Below are 25,026 nucleotides of genomic sequence, written 5' to 3' on the forward strand. Positions count from 1 at the left end.
ATCATCCTCTACAGGGACTATCTTTGTAGGCTTATCGATCACATCAATGAGCTTTTCATGCATGAGAACAATTCTCAAATTTGTATACCAGTCATCAAAGTTTGGCCCTACGAACATGTTTGTCTAAAGTATTTCACATAGTGATATAACAGACATATTGCGAAATCTAAAATATTGTAAAGAAAAGGCAGTAATATAAGAACATATTTACATATATCATAAAGACATTGACTTTTATCTAAATGATAATTTTACTAATTATTTTACACTATTTACCTTCGGTATAGTTTAAGAAATTTTTATTTCTATTAATGGAGTAAAGGAATCCTTTAACAATATGTATGAGCCCCTTGGAAGTAAAGTCGTTTCTCTCATATATTTCAAAGGTAGTTACTCTTACCAATTGTATCCCCATACAATTTGCTTAAATAACTCTATGTCAAATAGTCCCCTCGTAGTCAGGTCGATCCTATTAGTATAATTGAGTTCAACCATCAAGATAGCAAAAAACTTATAAAATTTTATACTCCCAGGTTGTCCAGGCATCTAGTATAAAATTGAATAATTCTTTCAATCCATGCATCTAATGCAATAAATAATTTAGCATATTCTCAAACTATAAGTCTCCTGGTTGTCAGGCCGCTCCTTATAAATAAGAAATAAATAAAAATTATTTATTTTGATGGATAGTTTTACAATAGAATATCTTATGTTTTATTATTTAAGAACTAAAAATTTTAGTAAGAAGTAATTGTTATTAAAATACTTTTTAATAACATGATGGTCAAATCTTTTATAGCACATAAATTTAGTTCGGGTTGTCTACATGCTTAGTCCTAAATTAATTTACATCACATGGAATAAATAATTCAAAATTATGCAACAAATAAGCACGTGACATAAAAACGAAATTCAACATTCTTCTAACATGTTTATTTTATATATCAAATATATCACATAAAAAAAATTCATGCCAGAATATTATTATTTATTAACATCTCATGAGCTAATAAGAATTGAAATTATAGTAGAATACAATAATGTATTATAGATTACTATCGTATCTAATACAAAATTTCAAATTCAAATTACGAAGTATATCTCAGTAGTTTAACTTATATGAATGCATATTTTATACACAATAAAATAATATCAATCCATATGCATTCACACATTTTGACTATTGTACAAGACACAGATATTATGGTTTGAACTCTTCAAATATAATCTTAAAATATTTCCTAAATAAATTTTAGACACAAGAAACCACGGCTTTGATGCCACTGAAGGATTGCGTATTGGTGTTCATAAGCAGCGAAAGACAATAACAATCTTAGGTAGGTCTTTTTGTGTTTAAAGTTTATTTACATGTCAAAAGTTGGATCTAAGACGTACCTGGTGAAGACGGTCTCGTTTCAAAAAAATTCGAAAGTGAGAAGACTGTATGCGTATCCACACCGAGACCAAACCTTGCTATCAACTCTTTGATCAATGAAACCCGCGAACAATTGAATGAAAATTTGTGATGAAGTTTTTCCCAAAAACTTCAACTCAAAATAAAAAGAACAATAGAACAATTTCTTCTCAACAATATTTTCTCTCTTGGCTTTATATTGCGCTCTTATTTTCACAAAGTAATTTCTTTTCCAAGATTTGCTACGACAAATTTTCTCCATCACCCTTTATATAGCCTTACTTGTAACTCTTTTTCCTGTTTGATTGAGGTAATTATTTACTTGGGGTAAATATTTAGGGAAAATTTCACATAAGAACAACTGAGCTTCCTACTTTTCAATTTTATAGCCCATATTTCAATTTACAACCAACTAGCCAAAAAATATAAGCTAAGATTCAACATCCAACTCCAATAGGTTCTCAAAATTACTATTTAATTTTTAAAAAAGATTGCTCAAGCTTTTAAGTTAATTTTCGAATCAGTAACTGTGACTCAAATATTAGTTCAACAAACCAAATCCATTTGGATGGTGAAAATTAGAATTTTACAAGCTTAAATATGTGGGTTTAAATTTTGAATTTGATTTTGTGAGAAATTTGGAGTGGGTATTATTTAGACTTGTTAGAAATTGTATAAGGAGGTTGTATATAAAATTTGAAGTCATTTAATGGAGATTTGGACTGGTTTTGAACAAGAATTACAACTGAAAATCGTGGAAGAAGTTCGTCTACAGACGCTTGTATAAAGGTGTATAAAAGTGTATAATAGTGTATAAGTTGTGTTTATACACTCATATACACTATTATACACGATTATACATAATTATACAAAAAACTGACGTCGTCTTCTTCCTTGCGTCTTTTCTGAAATTTAACTCAAATCTTGCTTAAATCTACTCCAAATCACTTCAAATTTAAACTTTGAACACCTTTTGATATTTTCAATGAATTGGAACAACACCCAATCCAAATAACTAACAAACTAAAAAAATTCTATTTTTGAAAGAAAAGCTTTGAATGACCTTCAATGGTGGACTTTTACGTACTCTTCGATTTTTTTACATTGCAACCAGATGATATAGAGAAAGAAGCAGTTATGGCGAATGTCAACTTGACTCATATGTAGAAGATGTGAGAAGAAGAGAGAGTGAAAGCAATGATTGTGAGAACAAAGATTTAACTCCATAGCTTTTAGAAGCAATGGTTGTAAGAACACAAATTTTAAATTTGCAAGAGTTAGTGTTTTCAAAATATGTACAATATGGGCTAGGTAGGGTAAAACTTAAAAATATGGGCCATTTCTTATTATGGTGTGAAGTCATGTGTATTTTCTTGTAATTCTTTCAAATATTTATTCCAAAAATTAAACCTTACTCGAATTTTTATGGAAAATTAGAATCCCATCTGAATGGGAAGCGTCCTTGTGCACTTTCACGTGAATGCTGGTAGTGTCCAATTCCAAATTGGACTTTAGGTACTAGCTAATATTTTATATTAGAACTGCCAATCTCATTCTTATGGGTTTGAAATCAACTTTTACATCAATCCAATTCTCAATTGGATTGATCAAATTAATCTTCATTAATATTCTACTTATTTATTCACAATATTAATTATATCAGTTGTGCTAACAAATAATATAATAATAATAATAATTTATTTGGACTAAAATTTTATTTATTTATTTGACTAATTAAATTTTATAATTTAATTATTAAATAATAAAATACTTAATCCTTTAGCAAAGATGAGAACATTCGTTTGTGTGTGACCCCATATGTTCAATACTAAGCTGGTAGTAAATTAATCATATCAATATACTAATCAAGGATGGCGTCTAGCAGCACTCCTTTACGACCGGATAATATGAAGTATACAATTTACGCTCAAGAATTAGTCGAAGAATAATGGAGTAATTCCTTCTGTCCTTATAGCTCTGAGTTATCCTAGGATATCGTTTAACTGTCAAATCAAAATAGGCGACCAGCTAAATATAATCGACAATTGAATGACATAAGAAACTCTTTTCTTCTTTCATTCAATTGTCCTGGCCAATGTCTTAATTTGGTCGTTTATAATTCATGACAACATGGAGCTTAAACTTATTATCAAGAGTTGACAGATTCCATCTTGATCAATCAATAATTCTACATGCATTTAATCATGCCCAATATCCTTGCAACTATCGCCCTAGGTCCATAAGTATCTAGTATCAAAACACAATAAATAACTTATCAATTACTATCACAATCAAAGGTCAAAGGAAACTATAGATCACATCTTCAAGATAATATCCTATTGACAGTTTAGGATAATTCTAATCATTAGGAATTATCTAATGAGTCGGTTCAATGATCATATATCTATATGCACCATCAATATATGTGATTTAGTTAATGAGTTCAACTAATCTTTATCTCATAAAGACGATCACATAGATATTGATATAATCGGATTACTAATGTCCAAATTAATAATCTTACGATCAAAACAAATTTAGATTAAATAGTAAGAGACTTTTGCTCTCATTATCATGATCTCCATCACGATGACAAGTGTCAAAATTTAATCAAGGACCTTATTATATTAATTAACCAATTATTAATAACTATGATAAAATAATATCAAATGTCATATATTTTATGTTAAATAACATTCACAAAAATATGATCAAATCATCAAATATGAGATTGTATCTGGGGCATATCTACTATATCCTATCACCTACAATATCTGATGCTGCAGCTCGCTGAGGCCTTCGCTGCATTACTTTTCTTGAAATTGTGCTTAAAACTTTAAACAAGAGGCTGTTCAACTAAATAAATTGAATCGCAGGGAAGTTGCAATTTTGTGAACTTAAAATCAATTGTACTTGTTGTTGTTTTCATGTTATCATTTTGATCTTTATATATTGAATAGCTACTTATAAATGACTGCAGTTCTAAAAGTGAAGCTACATTTGTTGCTCGAGTTATTCAGAAGGGGCAGAATAAATCTGCTATCTCTAGACAACAATTTAATACCAGCTAACAACCACTTACAAAATCAAGATTCAGCTGAATCAGGTCTGTTTCAGTGGCAGACACATCAATCTTATGTCCTGTATAAGACGGTCCAAATTAATGTACGACGACCCGCCTTCATTGACAGTTCTTCTCGCCATACTTGCCATCTGCTCTGTTCTTTGCAAGAATTCACCTCTTCTCTTCTCCATCAGATTTCTAATTGATTTTCCAATAATGTCTCTGTCACATGTATCTTTTATGTCCAATCCCATCTTCCAAACCTCACCAATGAATCGACTATTCACTTGCTGATCAGCAAATCTTGGCCAGCAAATCATTGGTACTCCTTCAACTATACTCTCCAGTGTGGAATTCCAACCAGAGTGAGTCAAGAAACCCCCAATAGCCCTATGGGCCAAGACTTTTTCTTGTGGAACCCAATCAGCCATATAGCCCCTTGCCTTAGTACCCTGCTCTAGTTCCACAGGAATCTCATGTTTTCCCTCTTGTCCAATTATCAGGTCTGCCCTCATTACCCATAAGAAGTTTTGATCACTATTCACTAGACCGTACCAAAACTCTAACAGCTCCTCCTTTGTCACCCCCGCAATGCTTCCGAAACTAACATATAAAACAGATTTTGGTGGCTGCGTGTCGAGCCAATTGATGCAACTTTCATCTTCTTGCCACAAACTATTTGAAGAGGTACATTTTGTTGCAAGTCTAGCCTTTAGATGGGCATGAACTGGTCCAATTGTGTAAACATTTGGACAAACTGTGCGAATTTGAGAAAGTATGGGGCCTTCAAGGTCTTCAAATGTGTTGAGTATGAGTCCCCGAGCTCGAGGGGTTTGTCGCGTCTCAGTCGATAATAGCCTGAAATCCGCGCTAGTTAAGTCACTCACCCTGCAAAAACTTGGCAGATCTCGACCTCTCAGAAAATCTTCCATGCCTTTTACCTTTGTCAATGTGATGTCCATTCCGTTTCCTGTAAATAATTGAACCTCTATTAACAAATATTGAACCTCTTTAAACTGAAATTGACTGTTAAATAGACCATCAATTCATTTGAATGTCAACTACATCTAAAAATCTATAACAAGTGCAGATTAACAGTAGTAAATTTTACTTTCCTTTTTATTACATATGAGTGACGGGGAAGAAAAATAAGAAGGGAGACTGTGAGAATTGAATTCACGCCCCTTTTTTTAACTTCAACTTCAAATATTACTTTTTTTTTTTTTTTTTTTTTTTTTTTTTGAAATCTCAACCAGAAAACCACCACTTATTAGTTCCACTAAACTGTCGGTAGCTGTAATTAAAGTAACAATCATGTTTTTCCCTTTCCAATTTACCTTTGAGGGGAAGTTCGCCAGCTTGAAGTAGCTCAGGGATTGAAAAGTAGGACCAGAAGGCACAGGCACTGATGGTGCGGAAATAGATGATAGGTAAGTTGATTTCCTCGGCTACATCAGCCACCATGCTTAAGATTCCGTCGGCAATGACACATGTCACAGGTGACTCCGCTAGAAACTCTCTTAAAAATGGTTTCGCAATTGTGTTTACCGAATCGTATAACTTTCCTACACCATCACGAGTATTCATCTCATCTAAAGAAATCCCACCGGGAAGTGCTTGTAAATGGAATTCGCTACCAAATCGGGACAGAACATCCGTGTGGTTAAGCAGGCGGTCATGGGTGTCAACTGTAACAAGAAAGGAGACGTGAAAATTGGAAAGTGAAAGAAGCTGGGCAACTTTAAGCATGGAGTTGACATGGCCCTGTGCAGGGAAAGGGAAGATGGCTACATGGGGTACAAAAGCAGATGGATCCATTGACAACATAAGATATTCTAATTTCCACAGAGTAAGCTAGTGAAGTACTGGCAACTTTTGTTTTTATGGTCCACAAAGGCTAAGCTAGTCATTTCAAGGATTTATATGGCCCTGAAAGTTCATCGATCACACATAGGCCAAAATAGGACCGTGCATACTACGGTAAATACCGAATTATAGTATCGAAATCATTTCATGTTGATTAGAGGCCTTCTCGACGTGGAAATCATTCCCGATAGAGCATCCCCCGGGTACGAAGCTCTTCAAAGGGGGCTCCTGAGCAACCTCGGGAACGGCCACCACGGCATCTATAGCCGGATTGGAAGATGAAGGAGCAGGATTGGAAGATGAAGGATCAGTTTGCTGAGGCACTGACTTGGAAGTTTTTACCATCGTAATCTGGAAAATATGAAAATTTGAAGGAAAAATATAAAGATTTGGGTGTGAATGTCTGGGTTGAAGATCCAAAGAGAACGTATGAGGATTGAAGATGAAGATATGAAGGTTTAAGGAGCAATGTATGATGATTTGGAGGAGTTGAAAGCAATTAGAGAATTCGAGGGTAAGTTCTGGAATCAGAAAGTGAAAGAAGGAAATAGGATCGGAGCTTTTATAGAGGAACAATAATCAATGCGCGTCATTTCGCATTCGAGGACAGTCAACCGACGACTGACACGTGTCCGAAGTCAGAACGACGCAACTGATGGGACGTTTGGTTGACCCGTCATCTCGATTGTAACGTACGAATGAAGAAACCGGGGTTCATCTATCGCTTCACATCGTTTCGGTAAACCTACTCTCCGAAAAATGAGTGGACTATCTCTGTACGGGTAAAATCGGGGGTAATGCCTGCCCCGATTTTCCGATGAGAAAACGAAGGGAGAGCACAGATGCACGAGACCTTTTGTCGAGATCTAGGAAGGATGAACGATGTGACCGTCATGGGGTATGGTAAAGCGACGCGCCCCGGGCCAAGAATGAGTTCTAAGACCTCGGGAGACACAGTGAACGGTTACGCTTGACGGATAAAGGGCCGTGATACTCGCACTCAACCAGATATCACGGCGCGGATCTCGCTCAATGTCGATTATGGACCAGTAATTACCGGAAATTGAAGATTTTTACCTTTTTAGACTTTACTAAGGTTAAAACTCCCCTACTAGGGGTGTACATGGACCGTTTTGGTTCGGTTTTTATCAAAACCAAACCAAACCAACTATATCGATTTGGATTGGATCGATTTTGTCGGATTTTTCGTATTTTTTGTTACTTTAATATTATTTCAATCTTCCTTTGTTAAATTTTTGATAAGTAAATATATGTTTAGTAAAATATAAAAAATTGACAAATATTTTATCTATTAAAATATTCTTATGAGGGAATTTTCTTAGTAACACATAATAGTCATTTTTTAAGTCTTCTGACAATAATGTTTCATTCATGTACACTTTCAAGGTTAACCGAATTTAGTAATTAAACATAAAAATTAATATGATACCTAAATAATAACAATCACGTCACATTCGAAAAAGATATAACAATTTAATAGATCTTAACATATGATATGAATATGGAAGAACAAAGAAATTGACGCATTTCAATAACACTTGATGAGAAAGTGATCATACAACCCATTATTTAAGGTTAATAAATATGGAGCACTTCATATACTATTAAATATTATATCCAGCAAGATAATTCCAAATATTTCTAGATATTTTTTTAAAGAAAATTGTATATAAAATCTTAAAAGTACATATAAAAATTATATATTTATATGCCGGTTTGGTTCGGATTTTTTTACTCAATACCAAACCAAATCTAGTCGGATTTTTTACTTGGTTTGGTTTGACTTTTCGGTTTGGTGCGGTTATCCCGTTCGATTTGTACACCCCTATCCCCTACTATATAAAGGGAAAGTTTTTCTTTTGTAACACACATTATAATATGCAAATCAAAGCAATACAAGTGTATTTTCCGTCTTTTAGTTATTGTAAAAGCTTTGCTCATTTGTTCTGTCCTTCATTCACGACCGGGCTTTAATCGAGTGTCCAACCGAGGACAAGGTTACTAGTCAGTCTAAATTTAGGCTTGGTCACAATACTTCAACTGGTTTGAACGTTTATTTCAATTTTAACTCATTTATTTGATATTCTTAATTGTTCGTGATGGATCATACCACATATCCTTAAAATCACATACAAATTTATTTGTTATCCAATTTTGGGGTAAACAATTCTTGTTGTGCTACTTAGTTAATGAAATAAAATCCCTTTGAACCCAAAAAAAAGGGCACACTTTAGTGATGAGCATTATAAGTCACACATACGTCCTCACAGAAGTGTTGTTCCCTGTGTCTGCACAAGAGTATAATTTTTTTTGCATGTCCATCAAAAAAATATTTCACTAGAGAAGCCCCGCTGATATGGTAACTGTTAGGACCTGACTCTTTGTCATCGGGCGTGGCACGGCTGTGGCAAGGATTGGGGCGTGATGGCCTTGTCAATGGCCTAGGTGCAGGTAAAATGATCGTGCGAGCGACGGACAAGACATTGTCATGAGGGCTGTTGTGGGCAAGTATTGGCCAAGGTCTTGGGGCAGGCAAGACACGCTTGGCAAAGGCTTGACAAGGCAGTGTGGGCAGTGTTGGGGCGGCATGGCATGGCATGCACGCCAAAATCAGTGGCACGGGCACTTTGGGTTGTGGCTGCGACAAATGTGGGCTAAGCTAAAATGCGGATGTGCGGAATGATGGCAAAGGCTTTCAATAACTAAGGCAAGTCTATGTGAAGGAAAATACAAGCAATGGCACGAGGGAAACAAAGGTTGACATGGGCAAGGAAGAAACTCGGTCAAGGTAATGTGCGGGCGGCAGCGGCGTCGGGCGTGTGCGGCAAAATCATGGGCGGCGGATTGCGGGCAAGGCATTGGCGCGGAGCAATGTCAAGATGAGCCAAGGCTGGGCGCAATGCCACCCTTGGGCGTGATTCAGCTGGCCAAGTCAAGATAACACATGCAGTGCACATGCCAAAGCAGTTTGGCGGTTACCTTGTCATAACCTCTTGTCCCCATGACTGATTTATGCTTGTATCCATTATAATTTCGTGCATATCATGGCCTAAGTAGTTGGGGATGTCAACACAAGTTAGGATCTGATTTAGCCTTGGCCCGACAAGTGGCAAAAGCTGTAGACAACAAGTGTCAATGTGCTGTCAAGTTCTAAAGGCTGCCTATGTTCTATAAATAGGGCCTTTGGACTTAGTCAGATGCAGGAGGGAAATTTTGTGTGAAATTCTAAGTGGGAAACAAAAGTGAAACGTGAGGGTTTCAAAGTGTTTCAAAAGGGACTAAGGCTAGGCTTGGACTGGTCTTAGTGTTGGCTAAGAACGACTTGTGTTCTTTGTCAAAAGTGTGCAGTAAATGACTTGTGTTCATAGCAAAGTGAGGGTTCCTTTGTATATTTTCGGAATTAATACAAGTGTTGGGAATTTTCCCATATTGGCTTGTGTTCTTTCTGATTTTCTGATTTGCTGCCTAAAAATTTGATTAGGGCCAAACTTGCTGAAATTTGGCTAAGTGTTGGGAAAGACTGAGTCAAGTGGGCAACTTGACTGCCGCACGGGTGTGACTTTGGACTGACCAAAAACGCTCCCGTGACAGTAACCATGTAATCCTATCGTAGTTTGAGAACTTGAGATGAATTATCACTTCGGACCCCGTACAAACACATGTCATGGTCACTTATGAATCTATTTGTTTGGTGTAAACGTTACCGTTTTTTATCGGCAACACCATATGCATTTTCTTCAATAATCTGGGAATTCTCTCTAACAAATATATTTTTCTAATACTTGTCGCAGATCCACTTCCTTCAACAGCTATAGTCTCTTGAAATATAACTTACTTCCACTTAGAGAGATCATTTGAACAACTTTCAACTACGAAAAATCGGACTTATTTACCATTCAGTATTTTTCAAAATTTCCCACTCTCTTTTACATTATTGGATTTTTTACAAGAGTCGTGGTAATGACCCTCGTGATAATAATTGAATAAATTGTTTACCCTAAAAATTAGATAACAATTAAATTTATAATGTGGTTTTAAGGATACGTGATTTCACCTAATACCAATTGATAAATGTAAAGATAAGAGATGCAAATTGACAATAATACAAAGAAAACCAGCGTTTGGACAGAGCCCTCGAGATCGGATACCCTCGAGCCAGTTATGTAAGAACAGTTAAAATGCAACGAGCTAATAAACAAGAGAGCGTAAACTAAAGAGAGAATATTTTATTGCTTTGATCTGTGTGAATATCATATCTACAATGATGGGGACTCCTCTTTATATAGTATAGGAATTGTAATTATGGTATAATTCTAATTTACAGAAGTAAATCTCATGATTAGCCTAAACAACCGCCCTTGATCTAATATGTTCCGGGATTTCCGCCATGGTCTTCGACCGGTTACGGATATCTCGCCTTTCTGTTATTGTGCTTCATTCGAGGTGTGCCATATATGGTCTCGACAGCTACTAGCCTCGATCTCGACGAGCGCCTCGATTCTCGAGTTTGATACTTTATCTTCGTGCTATGACCTGACCCATTACGGGACTGACCCTCGACGTGATGCCCTGATCTTCGATTAAATGGCAAAATTGGGCAAGTTCCTATTTTATCTGTATACGGATCGTCCCCTCGTTTCTTGGAGTGTAATGAAAAGAAGCGAACTGAGCCTTCGATTTTACACCTCGACCAGTTATGTCGTTACCCTTGTGACGTAAGCGAGAGAAGCGACCGAGGCGTCGCGTCGGTACGGTTCCCAAGATCATTAATGAGCATTAGTTGATGGTCGGCCACTAGTACCTTTGAACAGTCGCCGTGAATCCTTATATAGGTCTTCTTCTCACTTTTTTAAACTATACTTTGAATCTTTCTTGTACTAATCTTCAAAATCCTTCTGAGTTTTTCAAATCTTTATGCAAATCTTCAAAGTTCTTCACATCTTATCAGGCTTCTCTGTCCTTGCACAGGTTCTAGGTCTCGTTGCCAACCGTTTTACAAAACTATAAATCTTATCATTTTCTTTCCCTGAATCCATATAAATATGGCAAAAACATCAAAAACCGTTCCTCAAAAGGAGAAAGCTTCTTCATCGTGGCCGGCCGGCGACAAGATGCCGATGGAACCACGCATCGAGGAGTGCGTTCCCGGGGTGTGCGATCTTACTTATGATTTTAAGGTTGAGAAACCCTCGTCGGTCCCTGGCCGATGTGAGCCAATGTCGAGATATATATGCTCGATAACTGAGGGCGACCTTAAGCAGGTAAAGAAAGATTGCCATTGGGAAGGCAAAGAGGTGGTGATTCCAACTCCGAAGAGGACATCACCACTTACGTGAAAGGGTTCTTAAGTGTTAATGGTGACTTTTCTCAGAACTAAGTCCCCAATTTTGAAGTGTTGAAGATTGGCTCTCCGATTGTAATATCTTTCGATTCACTGCTTCTGTGCTGCCATTCTGACGAGGGAGGCTTCCCGTTTTTCATCTGGCAATTCGAGGCTTGTGTTCATAGCCTTGTGATTTGATTCTTCCGCTGTGTATCAAAACCTGACGCTGGGTTCCCCGACCTCGACCGGGATAAGGGCTTCGGCACCATATACTAAGGAGAACGGTGTTTCCCCCGTACTAGATTTTGACGTTGTTCGATACGCCCAAAGGACTTCAGGCAAAAATTCTCTCCATTTTCCCTTAGCGTCGTTCAATCTTTTCTTTAGATTCTGAATGATGGTCTTGTTTGTTGATTTGGTCTGTCCGTTCCCACTAGGATGATACGGTGTCGATAATATCCTTTTTATTTTGTGATCCTCGAGGAACTTCGTTATTTTGCTGCCGATAAATTGTTTTCCATTATCGCATACTATCTCGGCAGGTATCTCGAATCGGCATATGATTTGATCCCAGATGAAGTCTATAACTTCTTTTTCTCTGACTTTCTCGAAAGCCTGTGCTTCAACCCACATAGAGAAATAGTCAGTCACAAATAAAATGAACTTAGCTTTACTTGGGGCCGATGGCAGAGGGCCGACGATATCCATTCCCCATTTCATGAATGGACAATGGGATAGGACTGAATGAAGTTGCTCCCCGGGCTGGTGGATCATTGGTGCATGTCTTTGGCATTTGTCGCATTTTCGAACGAACCCCTTAGTATCTTTTTCCATACTATCCCAATAGTACCCTGATATGATGACTTTGTGAACCAGTGATTCGGCATCGGAATGGTTCCCGCAAGTACCCTCGTGAATTTCTTGTAGGACGTAGTCGGTGTCTCATGGACCCAAACATATTGCCCACGATCCATCGAACATCCTTCTGTACAATGTTCCATCTTCGGCCAATGTGAATCGTGCAGCTTTCGTTCACAGAGTCCTCAATTCCTTACGGTCCGACGGAAGCTTCCCATTCTTTAAATACTTGATATATTTGTTCCTCCAATCCCAAGTTAGGCTTTTGGAGTTTATTTCGGCATGGACTTCTTCTACTACCAACTTTGAAAGTTGTACGACAGTCCCCGAGCTAATTTCGTCGTCTTCGACTGATGACCCCAAATTTGCAAGGGCATCGGCCTCACTTTCTGCTCTCGAGGTACATGCTGTAGGGTCCATTCTTTAAACCGATGTAGGGCTACCTGCAGTTTGTCCAAGTACCTCTGCATTCGATCTTCTCGCACCTCGAAGGTCTTGTTGACTTGGTTAACCACGAGTAGGGAATCACACTTGGCCTCGATGACCTCTGCTCCCAAACTTTTAGCCAGCTCGAGGCCTGCAATCATGGCCTCATACTCGGCCTCATTGTTAGTCAACTTAGGGGTTATTGTCTAATTATATTGCATGTGGGTGGCTCAAAAACGAATATGTGAAAAGGGTCCACACCCCCGAACACGTACCCGTTTTTAGCAAAAGTTCCTTTTCGACCTTGGGTACGAGGGCAGGCGTGAAGTCGGCCACGAAGTTTGGTAAGATTGATGGCCGTTCGGGGTTGATACTCGATATCATACCCACTAATTTTGACGGCCCATTTGGCCAGTCGGCCCGAGAGTTTGGGCTTGTGCAAAATGTTGCGAAGGGGGTAAGTGGTTACAACATAAATTGGGTGACATTGAAAATACGGTTTTATTTTCCTGGAGGCGCTTATTAGAGCAAGTGCTAATTTTTCTAAGTGCGGGTACCGGGTCTCTGAAATGATTTTTAGCTCGATCACTTAGGAACTCTCGAAGGTGACCCTCATTGAATAAACGAGCCACCTCCTCCCTTAACCGCCTACAGTCTTCGGTTCTGTGACCATGGGTTCCATGGTATTGGCATATTTGATTAGGGTTCCTTTAAGCTGGATCGGTCTGTAGGGGTCTGGGCCACCTAGTATCCTTGATTCGTCCAATAGCTGATACAATACCCGATGCATCGACGCTGATGTTGTACTCTGATAAACGTGGCACTTCATTAGGCTCCACATGTTTATCGAAATCACTCTTACTCATGAGCCCTCGAGAGTTTTGACCTTGATCATTTCGAACGGGGTTACGTTCCGGTCCACTGTTTCTACGATCTACGCCGTATTGTTGGTACCGATCTCTGTTTGATTGGGGCTCTCTGTCGATGTCTCTTTGAATCTTGCCTCGGATCTATTTGGATAAACGGAACCGGAAGGAGCTCTTAACTGATCGTCCTCGACTCTGATCTTTGACTGGTATTGATTATGCACATTGGTCCAGGTCACAGCTGGATATTCAATCAAATTCTATTTAAGTTGTTGTGATGCTATCGAACTCCGCTCATTCAACCCTTGAGTGAAGGCTTGGACATCCCAATCATCGGTGACGGGGGGTAGTTCCATGCGTTCTATCTAGAACCGAGATACGGATTTCCTTAGTATTTCATTGTCCTTTTGTCTCACTTTGAAAAGGTCCGATTTCCTAGTCGCGACCTTTATTGCCCCGGCGTGTGCCTTTACGAACGAATCAGCAAGCATGGCAAAGGAATCGATGGAATTGGGCGGCAAATTGTGGTACCATATCATTGCCCCCTTCGATAGAGTTTCTCCAAAAAAAAATCAACAAAATAGATTCAATTTCATCATCTTCTAAGTCATTTCCTTTTATTACGCATGTATAAGAAGTGACATGCTCATTAGGATCAATGGTTCCATTGTACTTGGGAATTTCTGGCATGCGGAATTTCTTCGGAATGGGCTTCGGAGTTGCACTTAATGGGAAAGGTTTCTGTACGAACTTCTTCGAATCCAAACCCTTTAGAATCGGGGGTGCCCACGGTATTTGATCAACCCTTGAGTTGTATGTTTCTACCTTTTTATCGTTAGCCTCAATTTTCTTTTCTCCTGATTCAACCCGTTTAGTGAGCTCCTCGAGCATTTCATGATGGCGGGGTCAGTTCTCGATCCGTTATAGTTTGATTTTTTCGGTATAGGCTCGACCCTGTGAATAACTTCCTGTGATGCATCGAGTTCGATTCTGCTTGGTGCTCGATTCTCATTTTGGAGCTGCGCTATCGCAGCTTACTGAGTCTGCAACATTTCAATATTATTCGAAGGCTAATCCATCCTTCTTCACCACACTGTGTTTTCTGATCGGCTGCCCAAGCATCTCTGCGGATGTTATTTTCAGGGTCGGCGCCTAAATTTCCATGCATCGCAACACGAGAATCAACATCGACTGGATCTACGGCCTGTGGTCCATCGGGATTGGTTGGAGGTACTCCGTTTCCCGGAGCGACTATGTGCGCATTTTCGCCATGAAGACCGAGGCCAGTGTCTGTGTGAGTAGGCACTGCTTGAGAGTTTGACATGTTGATTCCTGAAATCAAAGACACTTACGAGAACAAGTGTAAAAGCAGTGTGTGTTATGAGGATTAATACTAGGTAATCATTATTATCCTTAGCTCCATGGTGGGCGCCAAACTGTTTACCCTAAAAATTGGATAACAATTAAACTTATAATGTGGTTTTAAGGATACGTGATTTCACCTAATACCAATTGATAAACGTAAAGATAAGAGATGCAAATTGACAATAATATAAAGCAAACCAGCGTTTGGACAGAGCCCTCGCGATCGGATACCCTTGAGCCAGTTATGTAAGAACAGTTAAAATGCAACGAGCTGAAAAACAAGAGAGCGTAAACTAAAGAGAGAATATTTTATTGCTTTGATCTGTGTGAATATCATATCTACAAATGATGGAGACTCCTTTTTATATAGTAGAGGAATCTTTGTTATGGTATAATTCTAATTTACAGAAGTAAATCTCATGATTAGCCTAAATAACCGCCCTTGATCTGATCTTTTACGGGATTTCCGCCGTGATCTTCGACCGGTTACGGATTCTCGCCTTCCGTTATTGCGCTTCGTTCGAGGTCTGCCATATATGGTCTCGACAGCCACTGCCTCGATCTCGACGAGCGCCTCGGTTCTTGAGTTTGATACTTTATCTTCGTACTATGACCTGATCCATTACGAGACTGACCCCCGACTTGATGCCTTGGTCTTCGATTAAATGACAAAATCAGGCACTTTCCTATTTTATCCGTGTATAATAATATTGTGAAATAGTTTCATATTCCACGTTTTGCCAATAACACTTGCACTGAGAATATAGACGATGCAACACTCATGTCTGGGAAAAAAAATTTTACTATCTTGTCCCTATTTATGCGAGAGGCGGATGCAGTGTTCTACCGGTGGGTTCAATTGAACCTATAACTTTCGACGCGGAGTAAAAATTTATATATAAAAATTTACTAAAATTGCAAAAATAATAAATATAAACCCATAACTTTAAGAATATAATGGGTTCAATACTAAAACCTCAAAGTTAAACCCATAGGATTCAAATTCTTGATCCGCCTCTGGTTTATGCGATGGGTGTTTGAGTACTGTGACTGATTAAAGAATAGATTATTGGACCGGCTACGGACTACCTTAAGAATGACAAATCGGTCTGATATGCACAAAATAAGATTAAACGAAAGCCATCAAATTATCCATTTTAAGAGTTTGTAATTTTAAACAAAGAGAATTCAAGTCATATTCAACACTATTTATGCACCAAATGAAAGAAGAGTGGCCGAGCACCATGAAGAGCCCAAAGAATTCTAGATCCATAAGAGGGTTATATCCTCATCAGCCTAATATCCTCAACCAAACGATCCAAATCTTTGTATGAAGAGCCCCCTTCATTAACACTTTCTATTGCCAAGTTTCTCATCTCCCTTCCCCTTTCCAAAAATTCAATTTTCCTCACTTCCATCATTTCTCTCACCATCTTCTCAACTATGGCTCTATCACATACATCTTTCATGTCTAACCCAAGCTTCCACACCTCCCCAACGTATCTACTATTCACTTGTTGATCAACAAAGTAAGGCCAACAAATCATAGGCACTCCCTCTACTATACTTTCCAAAGTCGAGTTCCATCCACAATGGGTTAAAAATCCACCAATTGATGGGTGAGCCAAAACTTCTTCTTGTGGAGCCCAACTAACAATACAACCCCTTTCCTTTGTACTTTTAGACAATTCAATGGGAATGTCGTTGTTCTCTTCAAGCCCAATCACTGAACCAGGCCTTTGAACCCACAAGAACCGAGTCTTACTGTTCACCAAACCATACCAAATTTCCAACAATTGGGCCTTACTCATGGCTGCAACACTTCCAATGCTGACAAATAGAACCGATTTGTTCGGCTGCTCGTCGAGCCAATCCATACAACTCATATCCTCTTTCCAGATACTGTTGGATGTTGATGTCTTTGGCACACTACATTTCGAAGATAGACTTTTCTTCAGGTGAATGTGGAGAGGCCCAACGGAGTAGATTTTTGGACACAGAGTTCGGAATTGTGAGAGAATGGGCCCTTCAAGGCCCTCAAATGTGTTGAATATTAGACCTTGGGCTTGGACAATATGTTTCCCCTCCTTGATAATACGTTGGATAGTGGGGTTATTAAGGTCAGGTGCACGGCAGAAACTGGGCAGGTCTCGGCGCCTGATCACACCTTCCATTCCAGGCACATTATTTACTAAAGCATCCAAGTCATTTCCTGTACCAAGCAGAAATATATACAAACTAAATTATCATTATCATTTTTAAATATATTATGATATTGGGTTAGCCAACACAGTATCGCATTGGTAGTTGAAAATATTAGAAAGGTACATATAAAGTGTAAGAATGCTTTTAATGCTATGAGACATTTAGAAAAAAATCATGCGGATTTAACCCAAAGTAAATAATATAATATCATGTTAAGAGCATCTTTAAGAAGGCTTAGCCCATCAATTTTGTATGGTTATTAGACTTTATTAAAACTTCCCGTATTAAATATTTCAAAATATTTGTGTGGCTATAAAGTAAATTGAAGAGTTTAAGTTGTATTATTTTTAAATTTAGGAAGATTTAATTTTCTTTTAACATATTAAAAAGAAAACAAAATCACATAAACCAAATTAAAGCAGATATGGTATACAAAAATATTAACGAAGCGGGTTCAATTGAACTCTTGATACAAAGTGAACTATAAAATATAAAGTAAAATGAAGAGTTCAAGTTCCATTATTTTCAAATTTAAAAAGATTTAATTTTCTTTTAACATATTAAAAAGAAAACAAATACGTCACACATGTCTGACACTTGTCTAGTATGCTATCTTGTCACCTTGACACATGCATTGTTGGCACTTGTCGATCATCCATAGAGAGGTAGTACACTTGGTGTGACATGTGTCGTGCTTATGTGGTCCCCTAAGTCTAGAATACTCTCTTCGTTTCAATTTATGTGAATTTATTTGACTGGGTACGGAGTTTAGGAAAAAATGATAAAGACTTTTAGAATTTGTGGTCATAAACAAGTCAAAAAGGAGTCCAGAGTATTTATGTGGTTATAAAAGCTTCTCATCAAGGGTAGAATTGTAATTTTAAGCTAAATTATTTCTAAATTTAGAAATAGGTCATCCTTTTTGGAAAGAATGAAAAAGGAAATAGGTTCACATAAATTGAAACGGACGGAGATGCTTATTAAGTCTTCATTATTATGCATCCAGAAAAGAGTAGCTTAGTATATATTATGTGTAATACAAAGTGCCCTAAGAATCTGGTCCTCTCGAAAATTTTTATTCTGTACCTCACACAACTGATACTAATTGTGTGAGGCCTCTTTTTTGTCTCACAATTGTGTGGGTCCCAGAATTTTATGAACTTAGATGTGTAAGATATGGTCCACAAATATGTAAGATAAAAAGAGGCCTCATACAATTAGTGTGAGTTGTGTGAAGCATAAAATAAAATCACTCCGTCCTCTCTCAACTGCAATTCACAGTTATTTTTATAAAGTAACGTGAGAATAAAAACGCAGTGGAAAAGAAAGAAAGCAATTTTATATAACTAGAACTAGTTTCACTGAAGATAATTTATGAAACTCTACAGATTCAGGTACATTTTCTAAATTAAAGAATATTATATAATATTTTGTTAAAATCATTAATTTCCACGATCCTGTAATTATGTCGAATATGCAATTAAATTGTTTATATATCACAATCTATATATGTATTGGGGAAATTTTATTCATATTTATAAAGGTGGCGTGTCAAGACACATGGATTGATCAAAATGGTCAAAGTATCATAATTAGTCACGAGATAGGGGTTACAACAAATACGAGCAAAAAGAGATGAGGAGGCACGGGACATCAGTTAAGAAGTAATTCAACGCTCGTACCTATTCAAGACATTTAAAGCTCAAAGATCGTGAAGAATCAAAGGAATGAATCTGACAGCAAAAAAGAGCCTAGATACAACATTTAATGAGTATTAAATATTGGAAACGTTAGAGAATATGTATTTAATGTATATGATTGCATAACGTAATATTTAAAGTCATTAATTGCCCATAATAGCCTTATTATGACAAAGGTAAGGCTCGTATCCCCAAAATATCTATAAAAGGGGAAGGAACAAACAATTGTAGAAAAAAGAAAAACTATTGAAATATACATTGGTATCACTTGTTTTTCTTGGTTATTATATTGCTACTCATAATTATTTTCTTTTATTCATCCCTTTGATTATCAGTAACCCAAGTTCTTCTAAACTCTAATTTTGATTAAAATTCTATTTTTTGATTAAACAATATAACCGTGAAATTCCTTATGTTGATTCTTTTACATAGATAATAAAATTAAAAAGACAAAGTGGTGCTGGAGCAGAATTTAGCTTTTGGACAATCGGAGACCTCGGACATGAAAAGAGTCTTCGATAAATCTCTATAACACTAATTAAATTTGGACAATTCAAATATATAGTGGAAAAAGCAGTAAGCAATTAAAATTCAAGGGTCTTTGACAAAGAACAAGTCAAAACGTTTTTGAAATTGTATTTTCCTATATATTACTTCCTCTGTTTCAATTTACGTGAATCTGTTTGACTTGCCACGAAATTTAAGAAAAATTAAAACTTTTGAAATTTGTTGTCCTAAACAAGTTAAAAAGACAATATTGGTATGATTATAAAAGTTTCTCATTAAAGGTTAAATAGGAAGTTTAAACTAAATTGTTTCCAAATTTAAAAAGGATCATTCTTTTTGAAACGGACCAAAAAGAAATAGGTTCACATAAACTGAACTGATATATATATATATATATATATATATATATATATATATATATATATATATATATATATATGATATTACTGCATCAATCTGTAAATGAAACCCAAGAAAGCTTAATCACTGACCTTTGAAAGGAATTTCCCCAGCTTCAATGAGTTTTGGAACACACAAGTAAGTCCAAAGAGCACAAGGACTTATAGTGTCAAAATAAAGAAGTGGGATCCCAACCTCTTTGGCAATATCAACAGCAAAGGAAAAAATTCCATCAACCAAAAGACAAGTAACTGGCTTCTCAGAATTTGGACTCAGTAAACCAGAAGTTACCATCTCTGTCAACAGTGGGCTGCTCACATCTTCAACACCTTTCACCAGATTCCTTACTTGATCTCCAGTTCTTGGATTATCTTCTGGTAGTCCATCCGGAATTGTCATAAATTTGAAGTTCGGGTATTTCTTGAAGCGAATTTGAACATCCGTGCATTTCAGCAGGCGTTGCTGGATATGTTCAGAGTTGAGAAAAGTGACATGAATTTCTTGGTGAAGGCAGAAGAGCTCAGCTAGTTTTAGCATGCAGTTCACAGGGCCTTGAATCGGTAAGGGGAAAATGAGCACGTGAGGAAGTGCCATTCTTTCTTGGCCACTACAAAATCCTGATTGATTATTAGTAGTAGAAAGGAACTTTCTTGTCCAATCGATTTGGTGGTTTCGATGAAGTTTGGTTGGAGAAGTTGTCAAAAATAATCTCAACATAAAATAATACCGCTGTAGGTGTACAATTTTTTGTTGGAGGAATAAAAAATAATATGCGCATAAGCGATGCATTGTTTAATTGGTCGTATAAAAAAAATAATTTTGGCGTAACATGCAACATTTGGTAACGGTATCAAATAGTGCTCGCACTATGTTATGTGAAAATTTAATTTATATTTTATGTGGGAATATAAAATAAGAATTTACATATAAACAATATGAAAATAAAAAAAATATAAAGTGAAAAGATATTTATTAAATTATTAGCAAGCATCCCCCTTGAGTAGATGTGAAGATGAATAAGAGAAACTCTTGCTAATAATGTTCTCCATTTTATTTATTCACTGCATGATAATTCCTAAATTATTTTTGCTAAAAGCTTAATTACTCGCGCCCAATATTTACATCAAACCAAGTATATACATGATAAATATTTATTATTGTGTAGGGTAAAATATGTTTGTATTAAATACTCGCATAATAAAGCGACACGTGGAGCCGAAGGTAGATGGAGAACGAGACAATGAGCAATCAAGTCTGCGGACAACAATCTTGTTTGTTCCCAAAAGGGAATATTACTTATATAGACAAATTAAATGTCTGTCACCCGGTAACATTTAATGGAAAATATTTTATGGCTTGAAGTAATTAGTCTTTCGTAGAGAATATGTCATTCATAGCCTACTGTTACACATTCTTCAATGGCCCCATAATTGACATTTAAGAGGGGCTTGATCCTACGACCTTGTTTTCTAGGTGCAACTATAAATAATGAGTTCAACAGCCATGTAGGGGAGGAATTTTTTGATAAGCTCATACTATACGTTGTTCAAAGTTCAATAATATTATATCTTCTTGCTTATTAATATTGTTACAACTGCCTCCGGAAGCTCTGCTCTCGGAACCAGGATTTATGTTGCCTTATCTCGATTTCAACGCTAAGTCTTACATTCTTGTTTAGTTTATTTATTATTTTGGGTTCAAGTTGATTCACTTGTCTATAAGCCACGTATAAATTCAACTATACTGTTTTACAGGTAAATAGTTTGGTGCCCACCGTGGGGCTAAGACAGTTGTGTAATTGAGTTTATCCTTGAATATATTACTAAGTTGTTTGATTCTTTGTTTTTAGCAAAAGTCATAAAAAATGGCAGATAACGATGTCAATATCGCACACAACGTTGAGGCCTAAGGAAATCAGTCCCAGCACAAAGATTCCATCAATAATACCCGCAACAAGGGCGATGAGGCCATGCCAGTTCATGGCGGGCAATATCCACGACATGTTCGAGAGGCAATTCCTGATGATGCCGAAGAAGAGCACATCGCTAAAATGGTCAGGATCGTGAGGGAGCAACAAAAAGTCATTATGGGCCACCTCTCTCGATAAGATCAAGTCATGACGGAGTTGAGGCAGGCATTGTCGGGTGCTTCCCCGCGAATGGACGAGGTCCAGTTCCTCTCGGCGCTCCCCCCAGGCCAAACAACATACAGGGTCGACAATATTACCCCGAGGGGCTAAGTTGGCTTTGACAGGGCCGGGCGACACGGTAGCGGATTCGGTAACAACAATGAGAATGATCCTTTTAAAACTGAACTCATGCCGTTTATGAGGTAAATAAACGCCCGAATGGATCAAATTTCAGGCGTACCACCAGTGTTGAAAGGACCGGACTTAAAGAAATACACCCAGTTGGCGTTCAAACCAAGCGCGACAACAGAGTTGATCCCAAAGCAGTTAGAGATGCCAGACGTGCCGAAATATGATGGGACTTCGGATCCTCAGGAGCACATCACCACCTATACAATGGCGGTGAAGGGGAACGATCTAGTTCCGCACGAGATTGAGTCAGTTTTACTAAAGAAATTCGGGGAGACCCTCACGAAGGAAGACTTGACATGGTATTCGCTCTTACCCAAACACTCAATAGATTCCTTCGAGATGCTCGCGGATTCTTTTATCAAAACCTATGCCGGGGCCAGAAAGGTACAGGCCCAAAAGGCCGACATATTTAGGATCGCACAAGGAGAGTCTGAACTGCTACGGGAGCTCGTGATCACATTCTAGAAAGAAAAGATGTTGCTCCCGGCCGTACAAGACGAATGGGCAGCTAAAGTATTTACTAAAGGTTTGAATCCAAGAAGTTCCGATGCTTTCCAAAAATTAAAAGAAAGTTTGTATGACTTCCAGGAAACAGCATGGGCGGATGTTCACAACTGCTATGGGTCAAAGATAATAACTGAGAATGATTAGCTTGGTTTTCCCGCATCAACCAAGGGTTGGGACCGGGAGAAGAATAAGAAGAAACCAAAGGATGATTTTGTCACAGATCGACGATCTTTAAGAGGTTGGTTTTTTCCCTATGAATGGGCCAAAGGACGCAGCAGAGGTTTTAGATATGCAAATAGATTCGCTATCGATAGGAGAGCTGATCGCGGCCGGAATAACATATCACTGCATGACAAGGAGATATCAGGTTCCCGGGACTCCTGCTACCCCAAAATCTTCGAATACAACTTCATCGTCAGAGTAATGGAGCTATTATCGGCTATGAGGAATATTAAAGAAGCACAATTCCCAAAACCCATGAGATCCAATCCCAGTCAAAAGGATCCTAATTTGTGGTGTGAATTCCATGGGACCAACAACCACCGGATATTGTGTTTACCTTGGAAATGGTAATTACAATTAGATTTGATTTTGTGGTTCTAAAAATACGTGATTTATTTTTATGCTAGTTGTTACGCAGTAGATGCTAAGTGTGAGACTAGAAAATAAGATAAGAACTTGAAGATAGCGTGACAAGCAAACCGAGTGGTCAAGAGTCAGGGTCTCGGGCTAGCCTGTATGAGGCCTTGAGGTCGAGCTAAAGCGTTAGACTGTGGATAGCCGATGAAGGACTAACAGTTCTAAGAACATTAATGGGGGCTCTTTATGATCAATGATGAGTAATAAATGAAGAACATTCAATGAAACGTAATAAATGTAAGCAATGTAGTAAATATAAGCAATGAAATCAAGGGAGAATATGTTTAGGTTAAGGGGCAGGGAATGTTCTCGTTCTTGTATTCAATACCATATATCTTTACAAGATGATAAGGGTCCCCTTTCTATAGGAAGGGGAATCCCAACATGATACATGTGTAATTATTACAAAGAAACGTAGCTGGTACAGCTATTTACTAGTCTGGTACAGACTAGTACTATTTTTACAGGTATTGTCAGCTTTGGTCACGTGCCTTGGGAACCTCCCACTTGTCCATGGTAGCCGCTGATTTATGCTGCCCCGAGGTCGAGCTAAGGAACCCTCGGGGTCGAACCTCGAGCTCTGCCTCGGGCCCTCCAGGTGAAGCTACGGAGTGTCAAAATGATCATAAAATCGGACTCTTCGATTTTAGCAGCATACAGATTCCGCATTTCTTAGAGTAAAATAATAAGAAACGGTCTCGAATTCTTGCCTCTTTGATACTTCCACCATGACGTTGGTTACGCCCTATCGAGTGATTGACGTGACAAGCAAGGCATCTAAAGGTCGCGTCCGTACAGCCCTTGAAAAGCCTTTGAATTAATTACAGCGGTCGGCTATCTTTGGCCCGCTCCAATGTACACGTTTGGCCTCTATAAATACTTCGCCTTCGCCCCTTATTTTCCACTACATCATCAAACCTTCAAACGAGTTCTTCTTACTTCCCTATTGTGCTCTCTTCTGATTATAATTTCATTTATCCTTTGAAATCTTTTAACAGGAATGTCGAAAACTTCCACCTCTATCCCTCAGGAAGATGTGCCTTCCTCTTCCTCACGCTTGTCTAAGGGCAAAGCGACAGTATCCCCTCATGTCTGGGAATGCATTCCAGGAGCCTTTGAAACGACCTCCGATTTCAAGACCGACAAACCTTTTTCGAAGCCAGGACGATGTGAACCCGTGTCCCGATATATTAGTTTAATAGCAGATGCCGGAAAGGTGAAGACCGATTGCCGCTGGCGGGACGCGGTGCTAGTGGAGATTCCTTCTTGGGGGGAAGACATAACGACATACAAGGCCGGCTTCCTTAGTGTGTATACCTATCCATTTACCCTTGTCCCGGTGGAGCCATCTTCGCCTTCAATAGACCCCGTGATCTTTGACTTCTGTGAACGATATCGAGTGACTCTCGGCCAAATTCATCCGTCGTTCTGGCGTATTGTTTACATGACAAGATATTATGCGAACATGATTAAGGGGATGCCCTTCACCCTCGACCACCAGAATGTACAGTCCCCAACTCTTCCGGGGGGGGGGGGGGACTAATTA

At 38.0% G+C, this 25,026-nt stretch overlaps 2 protein-coding genes across 2 annotated transcripts; both read right to left on the minus strand.

Moving 5' to 3' along the window:
* Nucleotides 4,365–6,357, minus strand: LOC109229055 (7-deoxyloganetic acid glucosyltransferase-like). Its single transcript, XM_019394361.1, has 2 exons — nt 5,816–6,357; nt 4,365–5,448 (listed from the first exon to the last, which is right to left on the minus strand). Exons 1-2 carry the CDS (start codon nt 6,303–6,305, stop codon nt 4,517–4,519), a joined length of 1,422 nt encoding a protein of 473 aa, XP_019249906.1. The 5' UTR covers nt 6,306–6,357; the 3' UTR covers nt 4,365–4,516.
* LOC109229056 (7-deoxyloganetic acid glucosyltransferase-like) lies at nt 16,328–20,735 on the minus strand. The gene is made up of 2 exons (XM_019394363.1): nt 20,107–20,735; nt 16,328–17,415 (listed from the first exon to the last, which is right to left on the minus strand). Exons 1-2 carry the CDS (start codon nt 20,729–20,731, stop codon nt 16,484–16,486), a joined length of 1,557 nt encoding a protein of 518 aa, XP_019249908.1. The 5' UTR covers nt 20,732–20,735; the 3' UTR covers nt 16,328–16,483.

Source organism: Nicotiana attenuata, chromosome 7 (genome assembly GCF_001879085.1).
Source record: "Nicotiana attenuata strain UT chromosome 7, NIATTr2, whole genome shotgun sequence".
Taxonomy (NCBI): Eukaryota; Viridiplantae; Streptophyta; class Magnoliopsida; order Solanales; family Solanaceae; genus Nicotiana; species Nicotiana attenuata.